At 39.6% G+C, this 22,710-nt stretch overlaps 1 protein-coding gene across 1 annotated transcript in view; it reads right to left on the bottom strand.

Annotated features, from left to right (window-relative positions):
- The window catches only part of STAT4 (signal transducer and activator of transcription 4), a 37,906-nt gene that overhangs the window by 4,883 nt on the left and 10,313 nt on the right, over positions 1-22,710 (bottom strand). Inside the window, exons 3-20 of the mRNA XM_005415970.2 lie at positions 18,784-18,882; positions 17,857-17,949; positions 15,908-15,986; positions 14,247-14,332; positions 13,479-13,630; positions 12,176-12,334; positions 11,194-11,286; positions 10,295-10,354; positions 9,472-9,489; positions 9,297-9,390; positions 8,335-8,379; positions 6,062-6,145; positions 5,695-5,793; positions 4,334-4,469; positions 2,913-2,965; positions 2,019-2,113; positions 1,330-1,466; positions 717-908 (exon numbers count right to left, since the gene is read on the bottom strand). Of these exons, the coding sequence (XP_005416027.1) occupies positions 717-908; positions 1,330-1,466; positions 2,019-2,113; positions 2,913-2,965; positions 4,334-4,469; positions 5,695-5,793; positions 6,062-6,145; positions 8,335-8,379; positions 9,297-9,390; positions 9,472-9,489; positions 10,295-10,354; positions 11,194-11,286; positions 12,176-12,334; positions 13,479-13,630; positions 14,247-14,332; positions 15,908-15,986; positions 17,857-17,949; positions 18,784-18,882 (1,774 nt within the window). The remainder of the gene's footprint in view (positions 1-716; positions 909-1,329; positions 1,467-2,018; positions 2,114-2,912; positions 2,966-4,333; positions 4,470-5,694; positions 5,794-6,061; positions 6,146-8,334; positions 8,380-9,296; positions 9,391-9,471; positions 9,490-10,294; positions 10,355-11,193; positions 11,287-12,175; positions 12,335-13,478; positions 13,631-14,246; positions 14,333-15,907; positions 15,987-17,856; positions 17,950-18,783; positions 18,883-22,710) is intronic.

The following is a 22,710-nucleotide window of genomic DNA, read 5'->3' as shown; positions in this document are numbered from 1 at the left end:
TTGTAACCTTTGATACTGAAAGTCTAGAAGAATGTGTTTTATCTATTAAAAAATAAGGCTTTGAGGGCTTTCTTTAAGCGAGAATGAATTTTATCTAAAAATGAGCTGACTTGTAACTTGGACATAAAAGAACGTGGGCCTGAATATATTTGGAACCATCCTTGTTTGGCCTTTTTGCATTTTCCAGTGCAGTTGCCAGGGGTTTTTGTCTGCCATAATAACTTTGTAATTGTGCAGTATATTGGGAAACAGTGGTGCAGATAAGCAGCCTTTGTTTTAGGATTCCATTGCATGAAATGAAACGAAGTCGGGCTTCCAAGCTTTTTGGGAAATACTGAGTTTTCTTGAAATTAAAGAGAGAGCATGCTACAGTGTAACACAACTATGAAGCCAATAAGCAGGATAACTTTTCAGTTTCCTCTCTGTTAAACACCCAAGCACTGAATTTTGTCATGCATCAGTCAGAGAAAAAAATTCAATTTCTTAGCTTCTTTTAAATATGGTCATCACCTCTACTGTAACCTCCAAGACCAGGGATGTATTTGCAAAATGAAGCTGTCTAAATGACAGACACATGTTTAAACAGTTCTCTTGAAGATGACTATTACAGGAGGCATCTTAATCTGTTCTCTCCCTCCTCTCCCTACAGTGCTCAAATTGCCTCTTGACTTTGCAGCTGCTGTGCAGGAAGGGCAAATAGAGAAGTGGAGCCTAACCTTCGTTTGGCTGACAGCTGTAGTGTTTGCCAAAGGCTTTATCTTTGGGGATATCTGGGTACAGGTACTTGAGGGGGTTTTCAGGAACGTTGTCTGCCATGATAACTTTGTAGTCGCGCAGTATGTCGGCAAACGGCAGGGCAGATAAGCGACCTTTGTTGTAGGGCTCCACCGAATGAAATGTTACATCTCCTGCAAAAACACAAAGGAACCATAAGCTGCAGATGAGCAACTGCAGCTAGAACATATTTTTGCATTTCTTTTGAGGTTTACACTTGTACAGGCTTTACCTGTTCTTAGCTATGTTAGTATCTTTCAATATTTAATTTCTGCATGTTTGGAAACAAATCTAAAGCCTGCAGTTAGCAGGTGCACCTCATAGAGAATGTTGTTAATATAAAGGGCTCAGAGGTAGAATGTCAGAGTTTTGGTTTGTGTTTGAGAAATTATGATACTTGTATCTTGTCCAAAACCATACTATGACATGATACACGTGAATTTTACTTTCAAACCAAACAAAACTCGACTCCTGTATTGCAGGTATATTGCAGAGTTTGGGTTAGTTTTGGTTTTGTTGTTGGCTTGGTTTTTTAAAAATTTTAATTATACTTACCATTTTCTAGCTGATCCACCCAAGTGAAGGTAATTCCACCCAGATTGCTCTCACTAAACCTTAGTAAGAATGTTCCTGGTGTCTTGTCTTTCAGCAGAATTCGTTCCTTTTCTTTGCTTACAAATCCCATTATGTACCTGAGGTATAGCAGGAAATCATGGGTTTACTTTTGGAAAAAAATACAGATTTGGATCTGTGCAATGGGTAGAATCACAGAAGGGCCTGGGTTGGAAGGGACCTTAAAATTCACCTGGTTCCAAATCCTGTGCTGTGGACAGGGATATCTTTCACCAGACCAGGTTGCTCAGAACAATCCAGCCTGGCCTTGATCAGGCCAGACTTTTTACAGGTGTTCAAAACCTGGTTACAAAGCTTTATAAGGCTTGGGGGCTATGACCAAAGCTTTGTGTAGTTACACATGGAATATGGCATTGAGCTCAAAGTATTGTGAAATTTATCCCAGTACTTGATTGCACAGACAGAACTGAAGAATAGATCTAAACCTGCATTTCTAAGAGATCCCATGTTGTTCCCCTTTGACAGCAATTTCCAAAAGTTATGAATGGAGAAGGGAGACAGAAGTGTTAAACTCGTTGCAAATACTCCTCTGCATGGCTAAAACTGAGATGAGTAAAGGACAGAGAAAATGTGGAGAGAGATCAATAGACAGCAGTTCCCTTATTGCTCACCCATCAATCCAAAGAGGAAGAATGTGTTTTTTAATCAAGTCCAGGATTGCTTCAAGCCAAACCCAAAAGGTAAAAGACTTCCCAGGCAAATGTTCCTAACAGTTAAAAAACAACCACAAAACACAATCAAAAACCAACACACACGAGAGAAGAATCATGAGAGTGATGTTACCCAACGTTCACATGACAGTTTCTTCTCAGTTTCTTAAGAATAAGCTACTTTTCTCAAGTGAGAATCACAATTTGAGCTGTGGTTTTGAGTAACATCTCTCTTTCAACCTGACATAAAACCAACTGATTTTTAAGATATGCATTGGAAGCACCTCATTTTTCAAGGAGAATAAAAATCACATCTGTGGTTTCTTCCTAGTTATACATTTATATTTTGAGTGAAAAGAAGATGAGAAAGTTGAACTTCCTTCCAAGGTTCTGCACGTGTTTAAATAATGTAGTTAATATGAATTAAAGAAGCTTACCCTTCTTTATCAATACATTCTCTCTTCCTCATCACAGTTATTGCATATATTGATGGTCTTGAAAATAATTTAGGTCAAAACTAAACACATGAAAAATCTTACTTATGCTTTATGAAAAATGTATTGCATGCTTTGGTTAGACTTTCAGTTGACCATATACAGAAATATATAAGGCACACTCTAATGGCACACTCTGATATCTGTAGCAATATAACTAAGCAGATCCCTAATCCCAAGCTTTATGCTTCTGGAAGTGTTTTCTTCCTAGTTAAATTTTTACAAGGGATGTGATTATGCTGAGCTGAAAGTCCCACATATGGCAAGTGGGAATCTTATCAGCAGCATCACAGAAACAAAGATAGGCATGGCTGTGGGTGTTATGAGAAATAAGAGTTTAGTGTTATTTTTGCAACAGTACCTTGCAGAACTTTGCCCAGGATAGTTGATAATCATTGTAACTGACTTGCTGTCCTGAAAGAGGAAAAAACCCCCCAAAACCCCAAATGGTGCATGTATTATTCTGAAGTTATGAAATAGATATTGCTTGATATATGCATAGTTGGGTGGGGGGTGAGGGGAGAAGTACAATCCATCCAGACTTGGGGAGGGAGGAATAGGGGCATGCTGAGGAACTGCAGATCTGGTTTTCTGTATTCTTTTGAAGCAGGTGATAGTAGTTTTGGAAATATTTGCCTGAAGTAGCCTGTGACTTGGTTTTTGCAACACTCCGTGCTCAGTTTCAGTTTTTAGCCTAGATGTTACCTCTCAGCTTTCCCCAGGGCCTTTCCCTTCTGGGGCACCCTTGGGTCGCAGAGTACTCAATAGTTCATCTTGCTGAGGTTACAGGGCCTCTTTGCTGTGCTGACACCAGTGAAGCATCTCTGGTGAGGCCCCAGAAATGAACAGACCCACAAGGATAGGTACTTAAAAAGAAAAAACCCCAAACCAAACCTCATAAGCAAGCAAAAATACTTCCTTTTGATTTCAGATGTATGAGATAATTGTTAAGGAGGCAAAGTAACATCACAGTTCAGTGTGACTGATGCCCTCTTCCTTCAGTTGAGCACCCTGGAAGTTCGAAAGTTGAATTACTTTGTGATAAGAATAAGCTGATGCCTGCTTTTCTTTGAAGAAAAGATGTCATTGTGACATTTTTGACATCAGCTCTGGAAATGGAGGTCATGCCTTGCTGGTCTTGGCTGAGGTGGAGTTCATTTTCTTCACAGCAGCCAGTGTGTTTTGGATTTGTGCTGGAAACAGTGTTGGTAATACAGGGATGGTTTAGCTCTTTCTGAGCAGGGCTTACACATAGTGGAAGTCTTTTCTGCCTCTCATGAGCAAAGGGGCTGGGAGTGCTGGAAGCTGGGAGAGGACACAGCTAGGACAGCTGATTGGCCAAAGGATATTCTGCACCATATGGTGACATGCTCAGCATGTAAACTTAGGGTAAGAAGGAGGAACGAGGGGATGTTTGGGGTGATGGCATCTGTCTTCCCAAGTAACTCCTTTGTGTGATGAATCCAGCCCGGATTTCCAGGCTGAACACTTCCCTGCAGATGGGAGGTAGTGAATGAATGCCTTGTTTGCCTTGTGTGCACATGTGGCTTTTGCTTTATGTGTTAAACTGTCTTTAGCTTGACCCATGAGCTTTGTCACTGTACCCTTTTCTCACTGTACCCTTCCAATTCTCTCCCAATCTCACTCTGGGGGAGTGTGTGGCTGTGTGGGGCTTTGTTGCCAGCTGGTGCTAAACCACAACGTGTGCCTAAAGACCCTACCTGTAGCTACCAAAATAAGAACCCCAAAGTAAATAAAATCTGTATATTTCTACACACTTACCTGTAAGTTTCTCTGCCAGCATGTTGAGCTGTTCAGAATTGAGTCCACGACCAACATATGATGAGAATTGCCAGCTCAGTACTTCTAAGAGCTGGCTCAAAGTGGCAGCAGGGGGGTTGTTGAAGAAAGACAAGTTCTGCAACAGAATGAATGCTTTGTTTAGATAGCAACCATGAAATACATATCAGGCTGTAGGAGGAGGCTGCAAGTGCTTGAGCAGCATCTGGAAGTGTTGAAAGTGAGCTCTGTGTGTGGAGAAGCACTGGGGCAAACGTGTGGGCCCTCCCACCTGCAGGCACCCAGCAAGGTGCAGTGGGGTGCCTGAGCAGGGCTGTAAAATGACACTCAGAGAGAGCTCAAGTCCCTTTGTGCATCTTGGATGTTAAAATGCCTTGCTATGCCTCTGGTAGTGTCCTGTGTAAAGACAGTGAAAATATGCTTAAATCCTGTCCAAAAAAAATCTAGATATTATAATTATATTTTAATGTTTAGTGCATGGAAATTTAAAACCATTACATACTGATATGGTGATGTGCTGTTGAATCATTTGGCTTATCTTTGTTTTTTCAGTTGTGTTTTGTTTTTTTTTTTAATTCTACACACAATGGACATACTGAAGACTGTGCAAAAACTCTTTGGAGTATCACAGAGTGATAATGCAGTCCAGCCTGCTGGTCAGCTGGCCTGCCAGCATGGCAGACTGTCTGCCCCTTTGCCTGCTCTGAGCATCTGTGTGACTGCACTAATCCCCAGCTGAAAGCCTGAGAGCCATTGACAGCCCTGTTCCACAGCCTGCAAATACAGGAACAGTGGCTGAATCTAAAATATGTGCTGAGACAGCTGGAGCCTTAGAAAGAATGATTCTGCCTTTGCTCAGGGTTAGAGCCACTAGAAGTTGCTACTTAACTTTATAATCTTCTCCACAGAAAGCACAAATTCCTATAAAATCCATGGGGGAAAGCAGCATTTAAGTACATTACAGATTCACCTATCTGCCTGCTTTCCTGGTCTGGGGTTGTACTGATAGAATTATTTTCTAACAGGTCTAGTTTTAGTCAGGTACATCCAAGAAAGATAAATTAAAGCTAGTGAAGTCAGAGAAGTTGTGGAGAAGGCCTGTCACCTTTCCTTAGTTTAAGTACTACTACTTTAGGCTACAAAAAGAAAAGCTAAGGGTGCATGTGGTTTTATAGCTGGGCAGGAAAAGAAAGATAAAGAGAACAACAATCAAATGTGTTGATAACCCTGTACGTGACAAAAATAAGGTCAGTTCAAAAGGGAAATACATCTTTTTTACACTTAATGTAAATAATACAAATGTGAAAATGCAGAAAGTCAGTATTTGCACACTGAGGACCTACCTGAGGGTCATTGGTTGACAGGTTGTACCAAATAATGGAGGCCCATGCGTTGGGCAGTTGGCTGACATTGGAAATCATCACCACAGGCAAAGAGCTGGTCTGGTGGAAAGAATGAATGCCCTGTGTAAATGCTGCTGAGGAAAGTATTAATGCTGTGCTGTGCTTTGGGTTTTTAGCCTCTCATTCTTCCCAAAGCACAGACTTCTTTTCCAGAAGCTCTGGAAATCTTGTGTCAGCTTGTGGTTACCGCTGGGGGCCTCACCGAGGGCAGGCAGACCTGTGGTGTGGCCCAGCACAGTTGTACTTCTAGAAACTGCTGGAAAATGCCTTTTTCTCCTGCCCCAGGTAATCTGCCCTGAATACTCACTTCCAAATTTATGGTCAATCCATACAGGCAGACCTGTGTCTCAAAGCTGATGGAGTGCAGTTCCTCGGTCACCATGTGAGGGCCCTGAGGGAATAACCAGGTTATAAAGCTGGGAGTGCACAGCTGGCATTTAACACTGGCTTAGTGATCCAGCTGCTGAGGTTACACTTGGAAAGAAAACTCATATCAAATATATAAGCAGGACAGGAAAAGAAGGAAGTGAAGGAAACAATTTGTTTGTTCAACTCTGACATTAAATTAGTCCAGAAGTCTGGTAATTTTTCTGATGAATCTAAAAGAACCCCTTAATATTGTTCTGAACTTTTATCTTTTTCTGAAATGGTACTTTTAAATACAGATTTGCACACAAGAAGTTAACAGATAATTTTGTGTGTCTGATAAAGGTTGTCTCCAACTTTCCTTTTCCTGAAGTTTCCTGACTGATTGACAATTGGACTTTGAACAGGGATGTTCAATTTCAAGGAGAAACAAAGCAGAAACAAAGCAAAGAGCCACAGCTTTAAAGACAAATGGGCCTTCAGACAGGTTTGCTGTGGGCACTAGTTGAAGGACCAGAGGCCTAAATCATTAATCCGAAGTAAATCTGTTATTAAAACCCCAAGCTTTTCTTGGATGAAAAAACCTAAAATCTGTTTGTCATTGTTGATTAAAGTTTGTAGTATTAATATTTGTTTTGATTACAAAGCAGCATAGCTCTTGCAAAGATCCAAATCTCTGCCCCTTAGGAAACAGATTTCTTGAAATACATTTCCATCCCCAGAACTGAAAGTATAAAAATATATTTGCTCTTTTCCAGTTTTCTTTGTTGTTGGCCTTTCCCTCCACATCATGCATTTGTTTTGTCAGACTTTTCTTAAAAAAAGAAATAAATAATTGCAAATCAAAATGCTTTCCCATGATGAAATATCCAGCTCAACCTGTATTTCTGACACAAAGTTGGTGAAACAACCCTTCTTCCCCCCATTGTGATTTTGCAGAAGCAAATTTTTCTCATGGAAAAATCTTCTAGGCAAAAAGGTACATCTGCATGAAAGGACAAATCTAAAGTAGAGAACTTCCACTTTTTTCTTAATGAGGCCAGTTATATTTAACTACACTTTTAGCATACTGAAAGTCCTATAACAAAACAAGTTTTGAAAGTATTATAGTTGCAGCTAACAAAGAAAATCCCAACTCTTGTTCTGCTAATAACCACTTTCACAGACTGACTTGGCCAAGGAGAGGCTCTGTTTGAGGAAATCAGCAGTGAACCAGGTCAAAGCTCAGCTGTCCTAATTCTCCACAGCCCTATGATAGCTTTATCAAGTTTTAAAGGCACAATGTGTAGAAATGGGAGGAAAATGCTGCCAAAACTGGAGTGCCAACATTTCTTAACCTACATTTTTGCATTTGCTTCTTGTGGTGTCAGTGATTTTGTAAGCAGCAAAGTAACTGGGAGATGAGCCTTGAGTTTCAGTCTTGCTAATGGGGTGTTGAGTTGTTCTGTTCAGAAATGTGTGTGAAAGGGGCACACGTATCTTCTGCTTTAGGTTTTGGTCAAATTCCTCATGCTCATCACACCTTTTGCTTTGTACTTAAAGAATACTTCAAATAACTCTTGTGCTTGTATAACTACAGCTATTTGGGCTGTGATGTGAATGATTTTATTTTTATATGTATTTTTAAAATATGTTTTTGAACAACTTTACTCTCAGCTATGCTGGTTTTAGCGCTGTCATGCCATACACAGAATCACCACGAGAGGGGAACCTATGACCAGGCTGGGACAAGTGCAAGTAAGTTAAGCACATTTCTGAGCCTGGCTGAGGCAGCAAACCCCTTTGATACAACGATAATGACACCCTGACTTCAGCTCTGAACCTGACCAGCAGAACATATATTTAAAGGACTTTCCCTGTAGGAAACAATTATTTCAACAACAGAAAAAACACTTTAAAACCTTATCTGGTTTTGGTTTTTTTCTTTTTTTTTCAAAATGTAAATGACCAAAAAGGTAACCTTTGAGTGGAGTGCACACATTTCAATTATTACTCTCTACCTTCTATTGTAACTTTTTCAGTATACAGACTTCAGGCATGCAATTACAATTTGAGTAATTCCAAAGAGTTCTCATTATACTTATACTAACATAATAACTGGATCCTGTACTTCGTATATATTTCAAAATCTAACAACTCTTTGATTTAAATAAAATCAAATCTGAAATACTTGTGAGAGTGTGCAAAAACAACATGTAAAATAAACGCACAAACCTCATTTCCTTTGCTTCCAGCACTTGTTTTCATTTCTTTGGGTTGCTGTATAAAGCAAAGCAATATTTATGTGTCAGAGAAACTATACACAGAAGTACATATAAAGAACATAATTTATAACCAGGATGTTCTTAGTTATAATAAGATTTTATTTGCAATATGCAAATGAAGTCTAATGAAGACTGACACTGCACACTGAAAATTCTATTCAGTGAGGGGTCTTTTGATATTTTAAAAGAATTTTTAGGAAACTAAGTTAATGTAACAAAGCATTAATTAGGGTGCTTGCCAAGTGTATCCCACAAAAAAAAAAAAAAGCTAAAAACCATCGATCTCAATCTCTTTTTGCAAAAGTACACTGATGCACTGCATCTGTGGTTAAGCCCCAGAATTACCACAGGCAAGAGAGTGCTAGTCAGAGAGCAGGACTCACTGGGCTCTCAGAGAAGTTACACAAGCACTGTTCTGGTCTCTCACGAGGCTTTATCACAGGCATTAATTTCCGATAGATTTCAAGCATTCAATTCTATCTCCCCAAGAAAATTGTGGTGTGGTTTAAGGTTTTTTGTTTGTTTGTTCTGTGTGTTGGGTTTTTCTGCTTGGTTTGGTTTTTTTTTTGCTGTTGTTGGTTTGGTGTTTGGGGTTTTTTTTAACCAAACTCAGTTTCTGTGAAGCTTTTAAATTCGGTATGATTACTGTTTCCTTTTTTGGTGGTAATTAGGATTTGCTTTCTCATTTCTTTGAAAATATATAGTCTTATTTTAGAGAATGGATGACATATAGAATAGCATAAAGAGGCTCTAGGAGTAATCTTTTTGTACAAACAGAAAGAAAATGAGTGTGGCCTTGACAGTAATACAGTTCTCCCTCCAGAGTTTCTAAAGAATCTTTTATTTCTCTACACACAACAGTAAAAAAAAAAAGGACTGTTTTTTACAATAGTAAAAAAGTGTCAAACCTACCAAATGTCGAAATTCTACTGACAAGCTCCCATTTGCAGACTCATCCATGTTCATGGCTTTCACATGTGTTCCACACAGAACAAATCTACGGTTACTGCAGAGGACGTGACAGTTATGTACTCAAGTACCAGTGTTATTGGAAAAAATTAATAACTATGGTATTTTATTGTCTTACCTTACAGTTGAAACATTCCTAAAAGAGAAGAGGGGTGGGGGAGAGGAAATTGATTGTGAATCAGTATTGGTGTAAAACAGAACTTGTACTGAGAAGCATATCTGAGATGGTAGATTCTGCCTGCTCAAAGTTGGATTGTATTGACCCTACAGCTACGGTTTTTAAACTGAAAAACTGGAATTCATACTGTCCACTTAAGACTTTTGCATCTGGGCATATGTAGGTAGTATATTTTATCTTGCTATTTATTTTAGTGTATTTTCTCTTGCTATTTATTTAAGTACATGACTTCTGAGAGAAACAGCCTTGGCTTCTCTTGCTCCCTCCTCACGGGGTGTTTTCCCTCTTTCTTGTGGGCCCACATCTATGTCCATGCAGCCAAGGTGGCTTTTAGGGGCTTGCAGAAGCACAACAAGCAGAAGGAGGGAGGTAGCTGGTACCTAGGGCTGGGGATGTTGCATTGTGAGAGCCCAGAGCTATTTCAAAACTAACTATCCCATAAATGCAATATAGTTTGATTTCAGACTTTTGTGTAATGCTGCTGTATCAGTCTGCTGACTTTTTTTTCTAAGTCTTGAGACAAATCTTAAATGGACTTCTTGCCTCTAATTTGAAACCATCAATTAGACTTAGCAGCTTTGTTTTTAAAAAAGAAGTCTTCCACATAAAAAAGAAGTGTTACTCTGATCTTTTAACTGGTGGGTTTTTAAAATTTTTCTTTTCCTTTTCAAAGCAGTTTAAAAATCAGATAGGGTAGCCACTGAAAAAACTTGTGTTGTCTCTGTAGGGAGTAAGAGGATAGCTTCACTTTCAAGTTTCTTACTTGTCAATAGTTGCTTTCACTCTGATCTGGTAGTTCAGCTCTGGCAATTTAATTAGCAACCTTCAAAACAGAAAATGAGAGAGTGAATATTAACAGAATATCTCACCAGAAAACACTAGACTGGTTGCTCCAGATTAAAGTATCAGAAATTATTATCATCTGAAAACAGATTAGGCATCTAGGATTACAACACAATTTACAGGGTTGAGTTCTCAGAAAGAAGAGCTGGGCTGTTCCAGTGGTGGGTGCCCTACCCTCCCTCTAAGTGTGTGGAGAAGTTAGCATGTGTTTGAGGGAGTGGCTGGAGTGACGCCAAAGTCATTAGGAAACGGATTTGTATCATCTCTGACTGCATCACAGATGTGTGTGTGCTTTCCTTCATGTACCTCTTCTCACCCCCAGCCCACCATGAACTTTGTGCTGCAAGGTGGAAATGAAGTGAGAGTTCCTCTCCAACCTTTGCTCTTTCACAAAGTCAGGGAAGGAGCTTCTGGGAGAGAAAGAACTTGTCTGTGATTCACCCAAGACCCCCAGAATGCAGCAGCCTCTCTTTCCTCTGTGCAGAAGTGTCTCTCAGTATTCTGATTTTGGCCTGTATGATAAGGATCATAATTTACTCAGTTTGAAAAGTCATTAAAACAAGAATTCATACAATCAATTCATACAGAACCCTGAAGATGCTGCCTTTAGCCACAATGTACCTTTCTTCCTTGTGTTCTACTCTTTACTGCCACTTGCACTGCGTGACAGATTCTGTGCACTTTATATCCCCATTCCAGAAAATTTCCCTGCAGTTGAATGGATCCCTAATGGAGATTGGCCTGCTTTGCTTTCTAGATTCTCCAAGGACAAAATACTGTACACAAATGAAGGAGTTTATATCAGATCTTTTCCCTTACCTTAATTTAACAGTGAACTGTATTAAAGTTTTGAGAACCATTGGCCTCTGGGGGTGTGTTGGCATGCAGGGTTGCCTTTCAACCACAAAGGAGCTGTGTGAGAAGAAGTGAAACAAATAGATTTTTAGGAATATGTATGAACAAACAGATGGGGTTTTTTGCAGGGGAAGGAGGAAGGGAAAAGGGCCGGTATCTCTTAAAACTTATTTCTCTGCAGATGCTGAAGTGGGAGCTCTGCATTCCAACTCTCAGTTCTCAAACTGATCCAGTGGTCTAACTGTCCCTGAAATTGTTCCCATAAGAAACAGATATTTGAAAGACATTGAAAATTGCACCAAATTCTATAGTTCTAAAATACAGTGGTGATAAAAGTCTTGGTCTTCCAAAATTTTATCAGAGCCACAAAACAGAGTATGAAAATACACTGAGCATGGCTCCAGTGAAATTAAATTATAATAATTAAACTATCAGTTTAATTTTTATATATATAGAGAGCAAACAATTGAGCCCACTTTGCTTTCAGAGACTCACTTGTGGTATATCTCTAGTATAGCCTGTACAAAAGGCAAGAGAAATGATGCTATTATTTTATCTACTAATAGAAGTGTGAGTTGAGAGGGCAGCAGGTAGCATAGCTTGGGGGAGACAGAGGAAAGAAAAGAAACATTAACTTAAAAAAGGTAAATGTTTCTCAGCATTCTTTCTCAGCAGAATGTACGTAACTCCTCCTAGAATAAGGGGATTTCTGGCATTCATTTAAGAGTCAGAATTTGATGACAAACCCTTAAATGCTACCCATGAGAAGCTGCCTGGAACCTTCAGTTCCTGTGAATTCTGATGACAGCTGTACATACATCCTGTGTTAGGAACCTGGTGCTTAGAATCCTCAGACGTTCACACTTTTTTTTCCCTTTTTCTTAACAGTGTGTTCTCGTTGTACCAGTTGAGGTAAAGTTCTGCACTTTGGCAGTGGCTTACGCACCTGCGGAAAAGGTTGTAGAGCAGAAAGTTGACTTTTTCCAGCAGCTGAGGTCTTTGCACAGGAATAGGGTCCCCATCATAAGTCAGCCTGGTCAGGAGTTCATCCAGCTTTTCTAGTTGCCTTCTGACTTGAAAGAGACTCTCTGCCAACAGTGTAAAGCTACAGCAAGACAAAGGATTAGTTTGCAATCTTGTAAACAGTTTCTTGGAACACAAGAACTACTGAAGTTCCTGCTTGGGGAAAATCAGAATCTGTATTGAATGGTGCTGTCCAGCTTTGCCCAAACTCACATCCATTCATCTTTTGTTTACAGGACTATATAAATACATTGGGCAAATCACCTGCTTTATCTTCAAAGACAAAAGTTTTCACAACAATGTCACACCGTCTGTGATAATTTGGAAGAAATATATACATGGTTCTGATGTTGTACAGGCAGGACACTTGTGCCAACATTAATTATTTCCTACAGCTCAGGAGTTTTGCGAAATGTACTCTTTAAAAGGACAATATTTATATAGAATGAGCAAGTTAACAAGACTAAAGAAGTGTAAAAAGCAGTAAGGAAAAAGAAATCCAAACACACTTGATAACAGTTCAATAGGGTATGTGCGTAGAAAATTAGATTTTAAAGCTATTTTTAGCATGTTTGTTGGGGAAAAAAAGTACTTCAGTGAAAAAAAAAGAAACCTACACAGAAAAAAAAGCAGAGGACCACTTTTTTTTTCAGTTTTAAAATTTTCTTGATAATTTTCCTTCCTTTTTAATTCTTACTTTTTACTTCACCTTTTCCATATGAGAGTTTTGATGGGAGAGTAATGACCATGATGTTGTGGTGACATTTTGTGGGTACACTATCTTTTAAATCCAGTGCTATTTTCTTTTTATTTGCAGTCACTTTAGGGTTGCCATCACAGAGACTACTGCCATTCAATCCCTACACAGTGTAAGGTCTGGAGGAGTGAGTCAAAGCATAAAGCCTCTACCCAGCTCCTGCCTAGACACAACTCCCACTGCCTTCAGTGACAAACTCAGTCAGCACCATTCTTACTCAAGCAAAACTCCCAAGAGAGTATGTCTCATGTATCTGGAGGATACAAACCCAGAAATTAGTGATTGCCACGAGTCAGGCAATCAGGTTCATTCTGAATGGCAAATGTTGCTTTTAGTTAGCACCTTTTAGTTACTCTCTTAGCTGCTGGTGAATTTGCTGCTGTTGCAGCTGATCTAAAGGAATGATCATTTCAAGTGCAGCAGACTTCCTGTGGTTTTCAGTGGAAGCACGAGGTCAGGGCAGGTTTACCAGTTCTGGAGCTGGTCGAGCCCCCCGTGGAGGGGCCCCCCGATGCAGGCGATCTGCTGCCGCCTCTTCCAGTCCAGCAGCTCCTCGGTCAGCATGTTGCTCATCAGCACGTCGATCTCATGGATCACACGCCCTATCTTACTGAGCACTTCCTGCAAAATAGCAAAGGTGCCACTAACTGACCACAGGCAACAGCTGCAGAATTCACCAACCATCATGAAGCACTTACCACATTTTTTTCAATTATTCTGAAAGTAACCGTGTTTAGTTCCTATTGCTTCAGTGACAGGATTCATCACTCACTGTACATTAATCCGGAATCCCTATGAATTCTTCTTCAGTAATTTTTTTTTTTTTTTGGGAGGGTAGGAGAGAAGAGTGTGGCTTTCTTTTTGGGCATAATATCTCCAAGATTTTGACATTTGCAAGCTCTGTCAAGTTCAGAAAGTTCTGCTGTTGTTTTGCATCATATAAAATGCATTGTGTTTTTGTTTGCTTGATTTAATGATAACCCTGCCCTCATGGACTCAAATTGCTTCACTCTTAAGGTGTGCAGAACCATATCCTTGACTGAGCTGTTACTTAATTGCCAATTTCTTAACTTCCAGTTCAAATCACCCAGACCCACCCAAACATTTAACTCCTGTGAAATGAATCTGCTCTTCTGAGATGAAAATTTAGAAAGGCACGCATACGCATTTGAGTATTTGGTGTGAGATTAAGGGGAGAAAGCAGATTAACCACAAATGACAAAACATTGTCACTAACCTTTCTCTTGTAGTCTAAAGTATTGAGCATTGCCTGCAACGCCAACATTTCCTGTTTAATGAGGGCGCTGTTTTTGTCATTCTGCTCTGCAAGGGACAAAAAAAAATCAGTATAAATACATGTGTGGGTGTATGTGCCTGTTTATAATGGGAGATGAGGAAAACAAACCACAACGAGGCTGCAGCAAGAACTAGTGAAAAAATAAACTGTGAACATCAGTAGATTATGTAACAGCATGTTTCATTTGAAAGGACTAACTTTAGTAAAAGTTTAACGTAAGGTTTTATGGATCCTGTCTGTAGATGTGTATGTGGGGCAGGGAAAGGCAGAAAATATAGATGGTACCCAGAGTTCTCTAAATTTCTCATCCCTGTGCATACTCCTGTCTATTATGTACATCTGGCTTGGATTAATGATTGATCTGTAAACACAAACAGCTCGTGGTGTCAGCAGTCAGGCTAAACTCTGGACTTGATGTGAATTACAGTGTCTGGCTGAGAGGCATTTGAAACAGAGATGAAGTGCTCATCACCAGGGGAATTTCAGCAGCCAGGAGCATTGATCACTGGGCATTTCCCCCTCTGTCTAACTTTTGTCTTTCTCTGGGTCAGGCACTAGTTTCAAGAGCCCCCAAGCTCACCCATGCTCTTTCACATGCAGCTCTTTCCCACCCTCACTTTCACCAACTTTTTGCATCTTTTATGCTACATTCAAAAAAGAAATTGGTGCCAACTGTGTGCCTGCTAAGCTCTGGATGGATGCCCTCCTATTGAGTCAGGGCAGATGTTTCAGTAGAGGCAGACAAGTCACCAGCACCACCTCAGCCACAGCAATTGCTCCCACACAGTCTAAGTTGGCTGTGCTGGAGCACAGCAGTGAAATTTTAAGTTCTGAAAGTCATTTTTTGTCAGCATGTTTTATTTTGCAAGTGGGGCAGCTTTCAGGTATCTGTGGGGTCAGTAATTATGACTGACCTGATGAATAGAAACTCATTAAACCATGGCAATTCTTCTGATTGCTGGGTCATATCAAGCCTTCAACATTTAGGATTGAGGCGCTTAAGGACTTGGATGTTCCAAGCCCAGCATCTTTGCAGTTTCAAATGAAGGTAATATAAAGATATCTGAGCAGACACAAGCAGACCCCAGTTTCTTTTCTGAAAGAAATCATGCAAGGACTGTTCCACATGCAGATCTCAGCCATCACAGGCTGGTCAAACATGCATTCAGAGTGCTTACCAGCTGGTTATCACCACTGTGGTCAAAAAAGAACAGAAAGCCAAGTTAGAGGCGAGAAAAATCAGTTCTGCATGACTCTGGAAAATAAGAGTGTCTTCCACATTCTCCCAAAGAAGGGCCATGTAAAAGGTGAGGATATTGAGAAATAGGTTCTTTAAATTAAGAAATGTACTACTTTATGTGCCATTAGGTAGCTTATCCATAGGAAATAACTATACTTTCTTTACCCTCTTAACCCCAAGAGTCATTGTGTTCGAGGACTAAAACTTTATATAAACCAAAGATCCATTTTTATAAACCAAAGATCCATTTTTATGTTTACATATATTAATCAAGTAATGCACACAACCCCCTGATGCTGTAGTCTAGCTGCAGAATCAGCCATTTCCTAGGAAATCTAAAAATGAATATAAAAACTCTTACCTAAGCTCTGTATTGTTTTGTACCTGAAGTCAAATTCCTCTTGCAAGTCTTCCAAGTATTTCACATCTTGGTCAGTCATCTTTCACAGGAGAGAAATGAATAAATGCATAATGTAGTATTTTCCTTTCTTACCATTTGAAAACCCCTGAACAGTTCTGGGAACCCTTGTTTACTAGCTTGTAAACTTTATAAAGTGTGATTGAATAACAAATTTATAGCTACAGATTTATTTTACTTGTTTAGAAAGTCAAATATCACCCTCTATCCTGCATTTGACAGTGGTTGATTCAGCTTTATCCCTTCTGGTTTACTAGTGCAATGACATAGAGGAAACTAGGAATGACTGTGTTAGCCTGAGCTGAACTGAAATTGTTATGCCCATAATGCATAACATTGAAACTTTAAAGCAGGGCAAAGGGATAATTTTACATTTTCTTAAATGGAAATTTAATAGGGGTGTGCAAAGCCAAAAAAGGTGGAGTCACACAGGAGTAGAGCTCACAGAATTAATTTACAGAATGTTTTAAGAATTTGGATAAAGAAATGAAACATTTTTGCTGCTTTGGCATTTTGCAGCTTTCTTTTCATATGTGCTATTAAAAATATTAAAGGTATTTTCTAGTAACCAATCAATAATAATTCAAAACACCCCATCAAAAGAAGGAAAATGAAACTGTAGGAAATTATCTGCTGTACTTTGAAGGTCTATTTCTGTGCTGTTTATAGGAAGCCTTGATTTTGCCAACAACTCATAAACAGTCCTTTTTGGTTTCCTAAGATGTGCACATTAAGAGTCTGAAAATACAGAAACATGTTTGCTAAATGAGCCCACACACAATTAGCCATTTTGGCTTACTCTTTATTTTGGAGACTAAAGTTTTAAATTATATGTGTAAAGTATGAAATTATATGCACAAGGAGCTGGCTAATTTCTGTGTTCAGCTTAATTACCTACTAAAAAAACCCCAGCCCTGCTATCTAGAAAGTGTTCTCCCTTTCACTGGTCCTTCAGGGGTGGCTGTGCTTCCCCACACAGGCAGGAGCAGCATGATAGGCTGCTGCTTTGTCTGCTCTGCAACTCTTATCTTACAACTTTATGTGTAGATAGAAACCTAGTATTACATTCTTCTGAAACTACTCTATCCTTCTAAGGGTTTGGTCTCTCTAACCCTTCTTCTCTGTGAAAGGAGACACTGGTGAGAGAATGCTGCTAGGATCTCTTTCCAGTATACCAGAAATGTTGCTCTTGAACAACATATGGGCAGGTATTTTAAATATAGTTTCTACACTGAGACTGCTGTAAAGCTGAAAGTGGGGCTGGGATAGTAAAAAAGCTGTGGGTACTCTGAATCCTTGTCCTGCCTTGAACTGAATGGACAGGTATTCTCTGAGCTTCCAAGGTCTCTGGGACATAGCTACAGGTTTGGCTCAGCCCAGCTCTGGCCTGCAATGGCATGAGAAGCTCCTGGAGAGTGGTTACCATCAGCTGCCAGTGTTCTTGTCCCCTCATGACTCCAAGCCACGCAATTGTGTCACGTAGCCTTCGGCTCGACAAAGCTCTCGGTACACGACTCTGAGGCTGGGAAGGTTACGCTACTGCTGACCCAGCTAAAGGAGGTGAAATTGCAAAAATACATTTTCTGAGCCTCACATCTTTAGAGATTGTAGCTATGCTCTTACTGCACTCAGTGGTCTGCCTGCAACTTCCCTAGGGATTAGTGTGACAGCTTTAAAAGAGGGAGCTCTCACACTGAACCCAGACAGCTGTTAACACCCAAGGATCCAGGTGTGTCCTGAGCTGTCAGTCTGGGCAGATGTCCTTGGAATAACGGAGAATGGATGGTGTGTTTGTTGGCAGAAGTAGCTGCGCTACCCAGCCTAAAGATAGCTCAGGTGTGTCTGTATGAAAATCAGGAGGGCAGAGACAGCACACAGGACAAAAAAGGTACCTGAGCACTGTTCTTGATCGCTGATACTTTGTGTTCTACATTTCTTTGACGTTCTGAAACCACAGAGCTCTGTAGAGACTTTTCCAGTGGCCCCTGGAACACATTGAACAGATAATTGGTGGGTGAGTAATATTAATAATAGTAATAGGTGAGAGAAACTGTACTGTTCCAGCAGAGAGAGGGAATTCCAAAGCCAGTGTTCAACCATCTGCAGACTGCTGGAAACATACAGACAAGTTTAGTTCTACACATTTGAAAACCATGCAGCTTTAACTTTGAAATCTGAGAGATTAAAAAGTGTGAGTATGCTATAGTATACTCACAGTAGTAGTATTAAACATCTAGTCAATGAAATATAGATTATTAGATTTTTAAAAAAATATCCATGGCACAAGACTCATATAGGAATACATATTACATCCATAAGTGATTAACAAGAACATGTTTGTCTTAAAAATTCTCTCTGGGTTTTAATCATGTAACAATTTCCCCAAAATAAGTTTCATATGTAATTTGACTTATTTTTTTCTCCAAACAACATATAAAAATAAAGATCCTTATTTTTTTCTCCAAACAACATATAAATCATCCAACTCTATTGAGGGAATGTCTTTTCCATTCCATAGTTAATATGAATTAATGCATTGCATAATTTAAAATACACACATCTGTTTTGCAAAGAATAATCTCTTTAAAGCCTTTCCTACAGATTAAAGTCTTTGAAGATTAGCTGTGACATGGAAGTCCCTCATAGCAATGTTTCCAGCAGAAGAGCCACTAATGAAGTTCAAATGTGAGTTTAAAGGGCAACATTTGGCAACCCCTAGTGCACACCAATCACTTCAATGGAATGAGGGGACAGGATTTGGTCTGAAAAGCATGTAAGCAGATTAACATGGAGCAGATTAATGAAATGTAATTCATTACCTGTACAGGCATGCTGGCTGCAGCCAATATTCTTCTTTCTTCTCTTAAGCAGTTTGAGATGATCACTGCTATATGCATGGGATTACCATGATATTTGCCCTGCAAGCACAAGTAAACACAACTCAAAAAAATTCCAGAATTCAGGATGTCCCTATGGAAGTCACAAGCAATGTGATGTGTAAGTATCTAGGAGGTGAAGATTGGTGTGGGTGGAAAAGACTCCCCTTTTCATGTGCTGGTTCAGCCTTTCAGGGCAGCATTGGTTAGTGCCACTGTCATAAAATATTCTGAACAATGTTCCACAGAGATTATAAAGATACAATTCTGAGATGTATATAATTTGGAGATCAAATTGCTCCCCTGCTAACACAGCTGTTTTGAAAGGGCTTTCCTGTCAGCCTATTCTAGGCATGATTTTATCACACCTTCGATTTTCAATAGGATGCTGCTGCTTAGCATGTAGCACTTCTGCCAACAAAAAAGTTTGCAAGCATATCAGTATGGTAATGATGCAAGCAGGAAAGCTTCCTCAGCATAAAGCAGGAGACTTAAATTTTAATGTCTATGAACAATTTTTGTCTTTCAAAAAATAATGTGCCTGAGATGAAGGAATAAGTAATTTTTGTCCCAAGCCAAAGAATGAAAAAAAATCTTTATTTTTATACCACCATAAATAAAGTGCTGAATTGCTGATGCATGACTGAGGACTGGGCACAATTTAAACTAATATTGGTTGATGCTGTATTTATAAAATTGGAATGATCCAGGACTCTCAAGCAGCTTCCTTTATGGTGATATATTCATTCAGTGTTTCTCAGTATCCTTCATGCCTTTCATTCAGTATCATTCATTCAGATACCCTTCATTCACTGCTCATAGTGTTTGTCCATTCATCAGAGTTAATCCATTTAATTTCTTTTCCTGTACAGTTTCCAGTTCTGGACTTATTCTTTATTCTCCTCTATCATTACTCTTTATTTTCATCCTATCTCCCTGCCACTCAGAACCTCTTTTATTCTAGCTGTCTCTGAATGTGGCACAATAAGTTTATATACTTTAATACTTTATATACTTTAATTGATGCCATATCTTCCTTTGATATCTCGCACCAATTGTTATGTTAGACACAAGGGTGTGAAAGTATCTGACAGAAATGTGAACACATTGCTTCTGTATGCAACAAGTACTGTGGCATTAAACATACCTTTCTAATGCTGTTCACTAAACATTTCATGTGAGCTCATGCATGAAATGTGTAATCTGAAATAGGTTTTGACTTCAATTGCAAAGTAAAGAAATGCCATATTAAAAATGGTAGTTTTGATCATGGCAATTTGGTATGAACTGTTTGGTATTAAATACCATCTTTACTGTGGTTCCAGGTATGAACTGAGGTGAAAGATACAGGGCTCTTAAAACTAAATAACCAAGGCACCAAATGTTCCCTTCCAAGAAAGCTTTGACTGCCCTGTCATTGTTAGCAATGAAACAAAACTTTGTTTCTATGGTTTCTGAAATCTTTTCAGGACAGGAAAAGTACATGCCCCACAGTGCAGCCAGTGCACACCCAGAGTAGCCCCAGTGCTGTGCCTCCTTTGATCTCCTTAAAAGCAGTTCAGGAAAGTACTTTACTCCAGCAGTATCTGAGGAACAGGAGTTATGAATCTGACTGGTTTTAGGAGCTTCTCTGTAAACAAGAAGTGGTGAGTAATACTACCCAGGACACACTATGCCTCAGATCAAACACAAAGCACTCCCTCCCTGCCTGCTCCTTCCTGGGCAGTGGGAGGAGACTTGATTAAGGATACACTGCTGATTTCCACGTCAAATAACAGTGCCAAAGATCTGTCACTACACATTTCTCCCTGGCAGCCCCATGGCTGTGAGGACAGTAACTACGATGTTGCTGCATGCTTCCTTCAACACCACTGCACTTCAGGTCCAGTAATGTATTCACAGTCCCCTTCATTGGGCACATTCCCAATCTCTCTCTCTGTAGTGTCAGGATGTAGCTTTGGGAAGGGAATAGAGCAATGTGGGAAATGGCTGTGATCTTCCTGCAAAGGATTGAGTGGGTGTTGTGGAACTGAGGTCCAACAGCCACAGCCAGGGCAAATTAACTGCTGCAAGAAGTGGTTGTGCTTCTGGCTGTGCTCCAGCCCAGTGCCTGACTCCTTAGGGAGCCAATCCAGGCTGCTAACTGGCATGGAAATCACTCATGCTTTTTTTACTGACTGGGTTTTCTGCTCTGTGGTGGACTGAAAATGCACAGCAAATTTATTATTAAGGATGAGCACAGGTGAATTTGGGAGAGGGGGGAACAGTCCTGCCTTGTTTCAGCTGTTATAGCTAAGCCTGTCTCATCCATCTATACCTTGATTAGAGGGGGAAAAGTCCTGTTACTAATAAGGTTTGGGATGAAAACTGTGGGGAGAAATCTGCCACTGCTGTAAGACCACTGATGGGCATATTAATTCCTCTGTTAATTTCTGCTTGCGGCTGATATTTATTTTTGATAGTAAAACAGGGTTTCACCTTCCCCTAGATGGCCAGTAAGTGTTCATGCCATACATTGGTACCTGAAGCTACAAAGCCTGAGGTTTTGTAGCTTACCTTTGAGGCTTACCTCAGTCCTGGCTTACCACTGCCCAACAGAATTCCAGCACTGCAAGGGTTTAAAGGAGTCAAAAAAAAACCCTATTTAACCAAGTCAAGAAGAAGTAAATATCCTCTCTTCGTGCTGAAAAAATACATTTATGTAGAAGAGGCTCTTAAAAAAATTTCTGACAGTGGGATGTGTTAAAATTCCCCACAAAGGATGCCGGTTATTAGGGACTTCCCTAGTGTTTCTAGACACGATTCATATGCAAAACTTTCAAAAGCTCTTTCTTCCTCTCCCTGTCTTTGTTTCATTAAGAGAAAAACATCTGAATCAAGAGATGCAGTGGAAATTCACTTTTCTCCCTCTCTTTCTTTCTTCTCCAACTCATAAATCTGTAGAAACAAGCTGGGTCCATAGTGATTCCCATACTTATGCTAGGGTGGTGCTTCTTCAACTGGATTCAGTTTGAGTAGATGCCAAGAAGGTCAACAGAGAGCTGCCACCTGTGCTTCTGGAGCAGCCCCTTTTGCAGTAAGGGAGCAGATGGATTGCAACTCATCAGTAAGAAATTGGTAAATGAATTGTAACACTAAATATATCAATAATTGCAACTTATTGAATAACGATAGCTACTAAAAGTCACAATAGTCATGTTTTTGACTCTGGAAAAATAATAATACTAAAAAATTTCTGCCTGTGTTTTGTACTTCTCAGGCATAATTACACTTTGGAATGCACTACTTGGTATTCCCTTATTATTCACCTCTTGTTGCTCTGCACTTCCATTTTGTCTTTGGCTGAGGGCAGAAATTGCCCAACATGATCTTGATTTCTGAATGACTAATTGAAAACCATCTCCTAGCAGCAAAGAGTAATTTAAGTTGGAAAATTAAGGAACTTTAACCAAAAATGGCTCGAGATGGAGGAATCCTAACTTAGACACTAGCAGCCAGAAGAGGAAGAAGAATGTGGATTCTTTAGATATACAAAATTGTATTAATAAGCTTAAACATGTAAGGAGAAAATTTATATTTGTCTTTTGACAAATACCAACACAGAGAAATTGAGGATTCGCTTGTCTTCTTTCAAATCAAAATATCTGCTAATATTACTGTAATTCTGTTGTTCTTAGAAGTTCTCTTTCTCCTCTGTTCTGTTCCAATGAGGTCTTTCCATGCCATGAGTTACAACAAACAACAAATTATCTTATTTGGACTGGATCCTTCTCAAGAACTACCAGCATGATGCTAAATTTAAGCAAACAGGGGGAACTTGAACTTTCATTCTGAACAGGTGACAAGTTTCTGAGAATGCTGATGACATTT

This window comes from Geospiza fortis, unplaced genomic scaffold, assembly GCF_000277835.1.
Source record: "Geospiza fortis unplaced genomic scaffold, GeoFor_1.0 scaffold112, whole genome shotgun sequence".
NCBI lineage: Eukaryota > Metazoa > Chordata > Aves > Passeriformes > Thraupidae > Geospiza > Geospiza fortis.
Note: the sequence above shows the minus strand (reverse complement) of the source record. Positions and strands in the feature narration are given on the sequence as shown.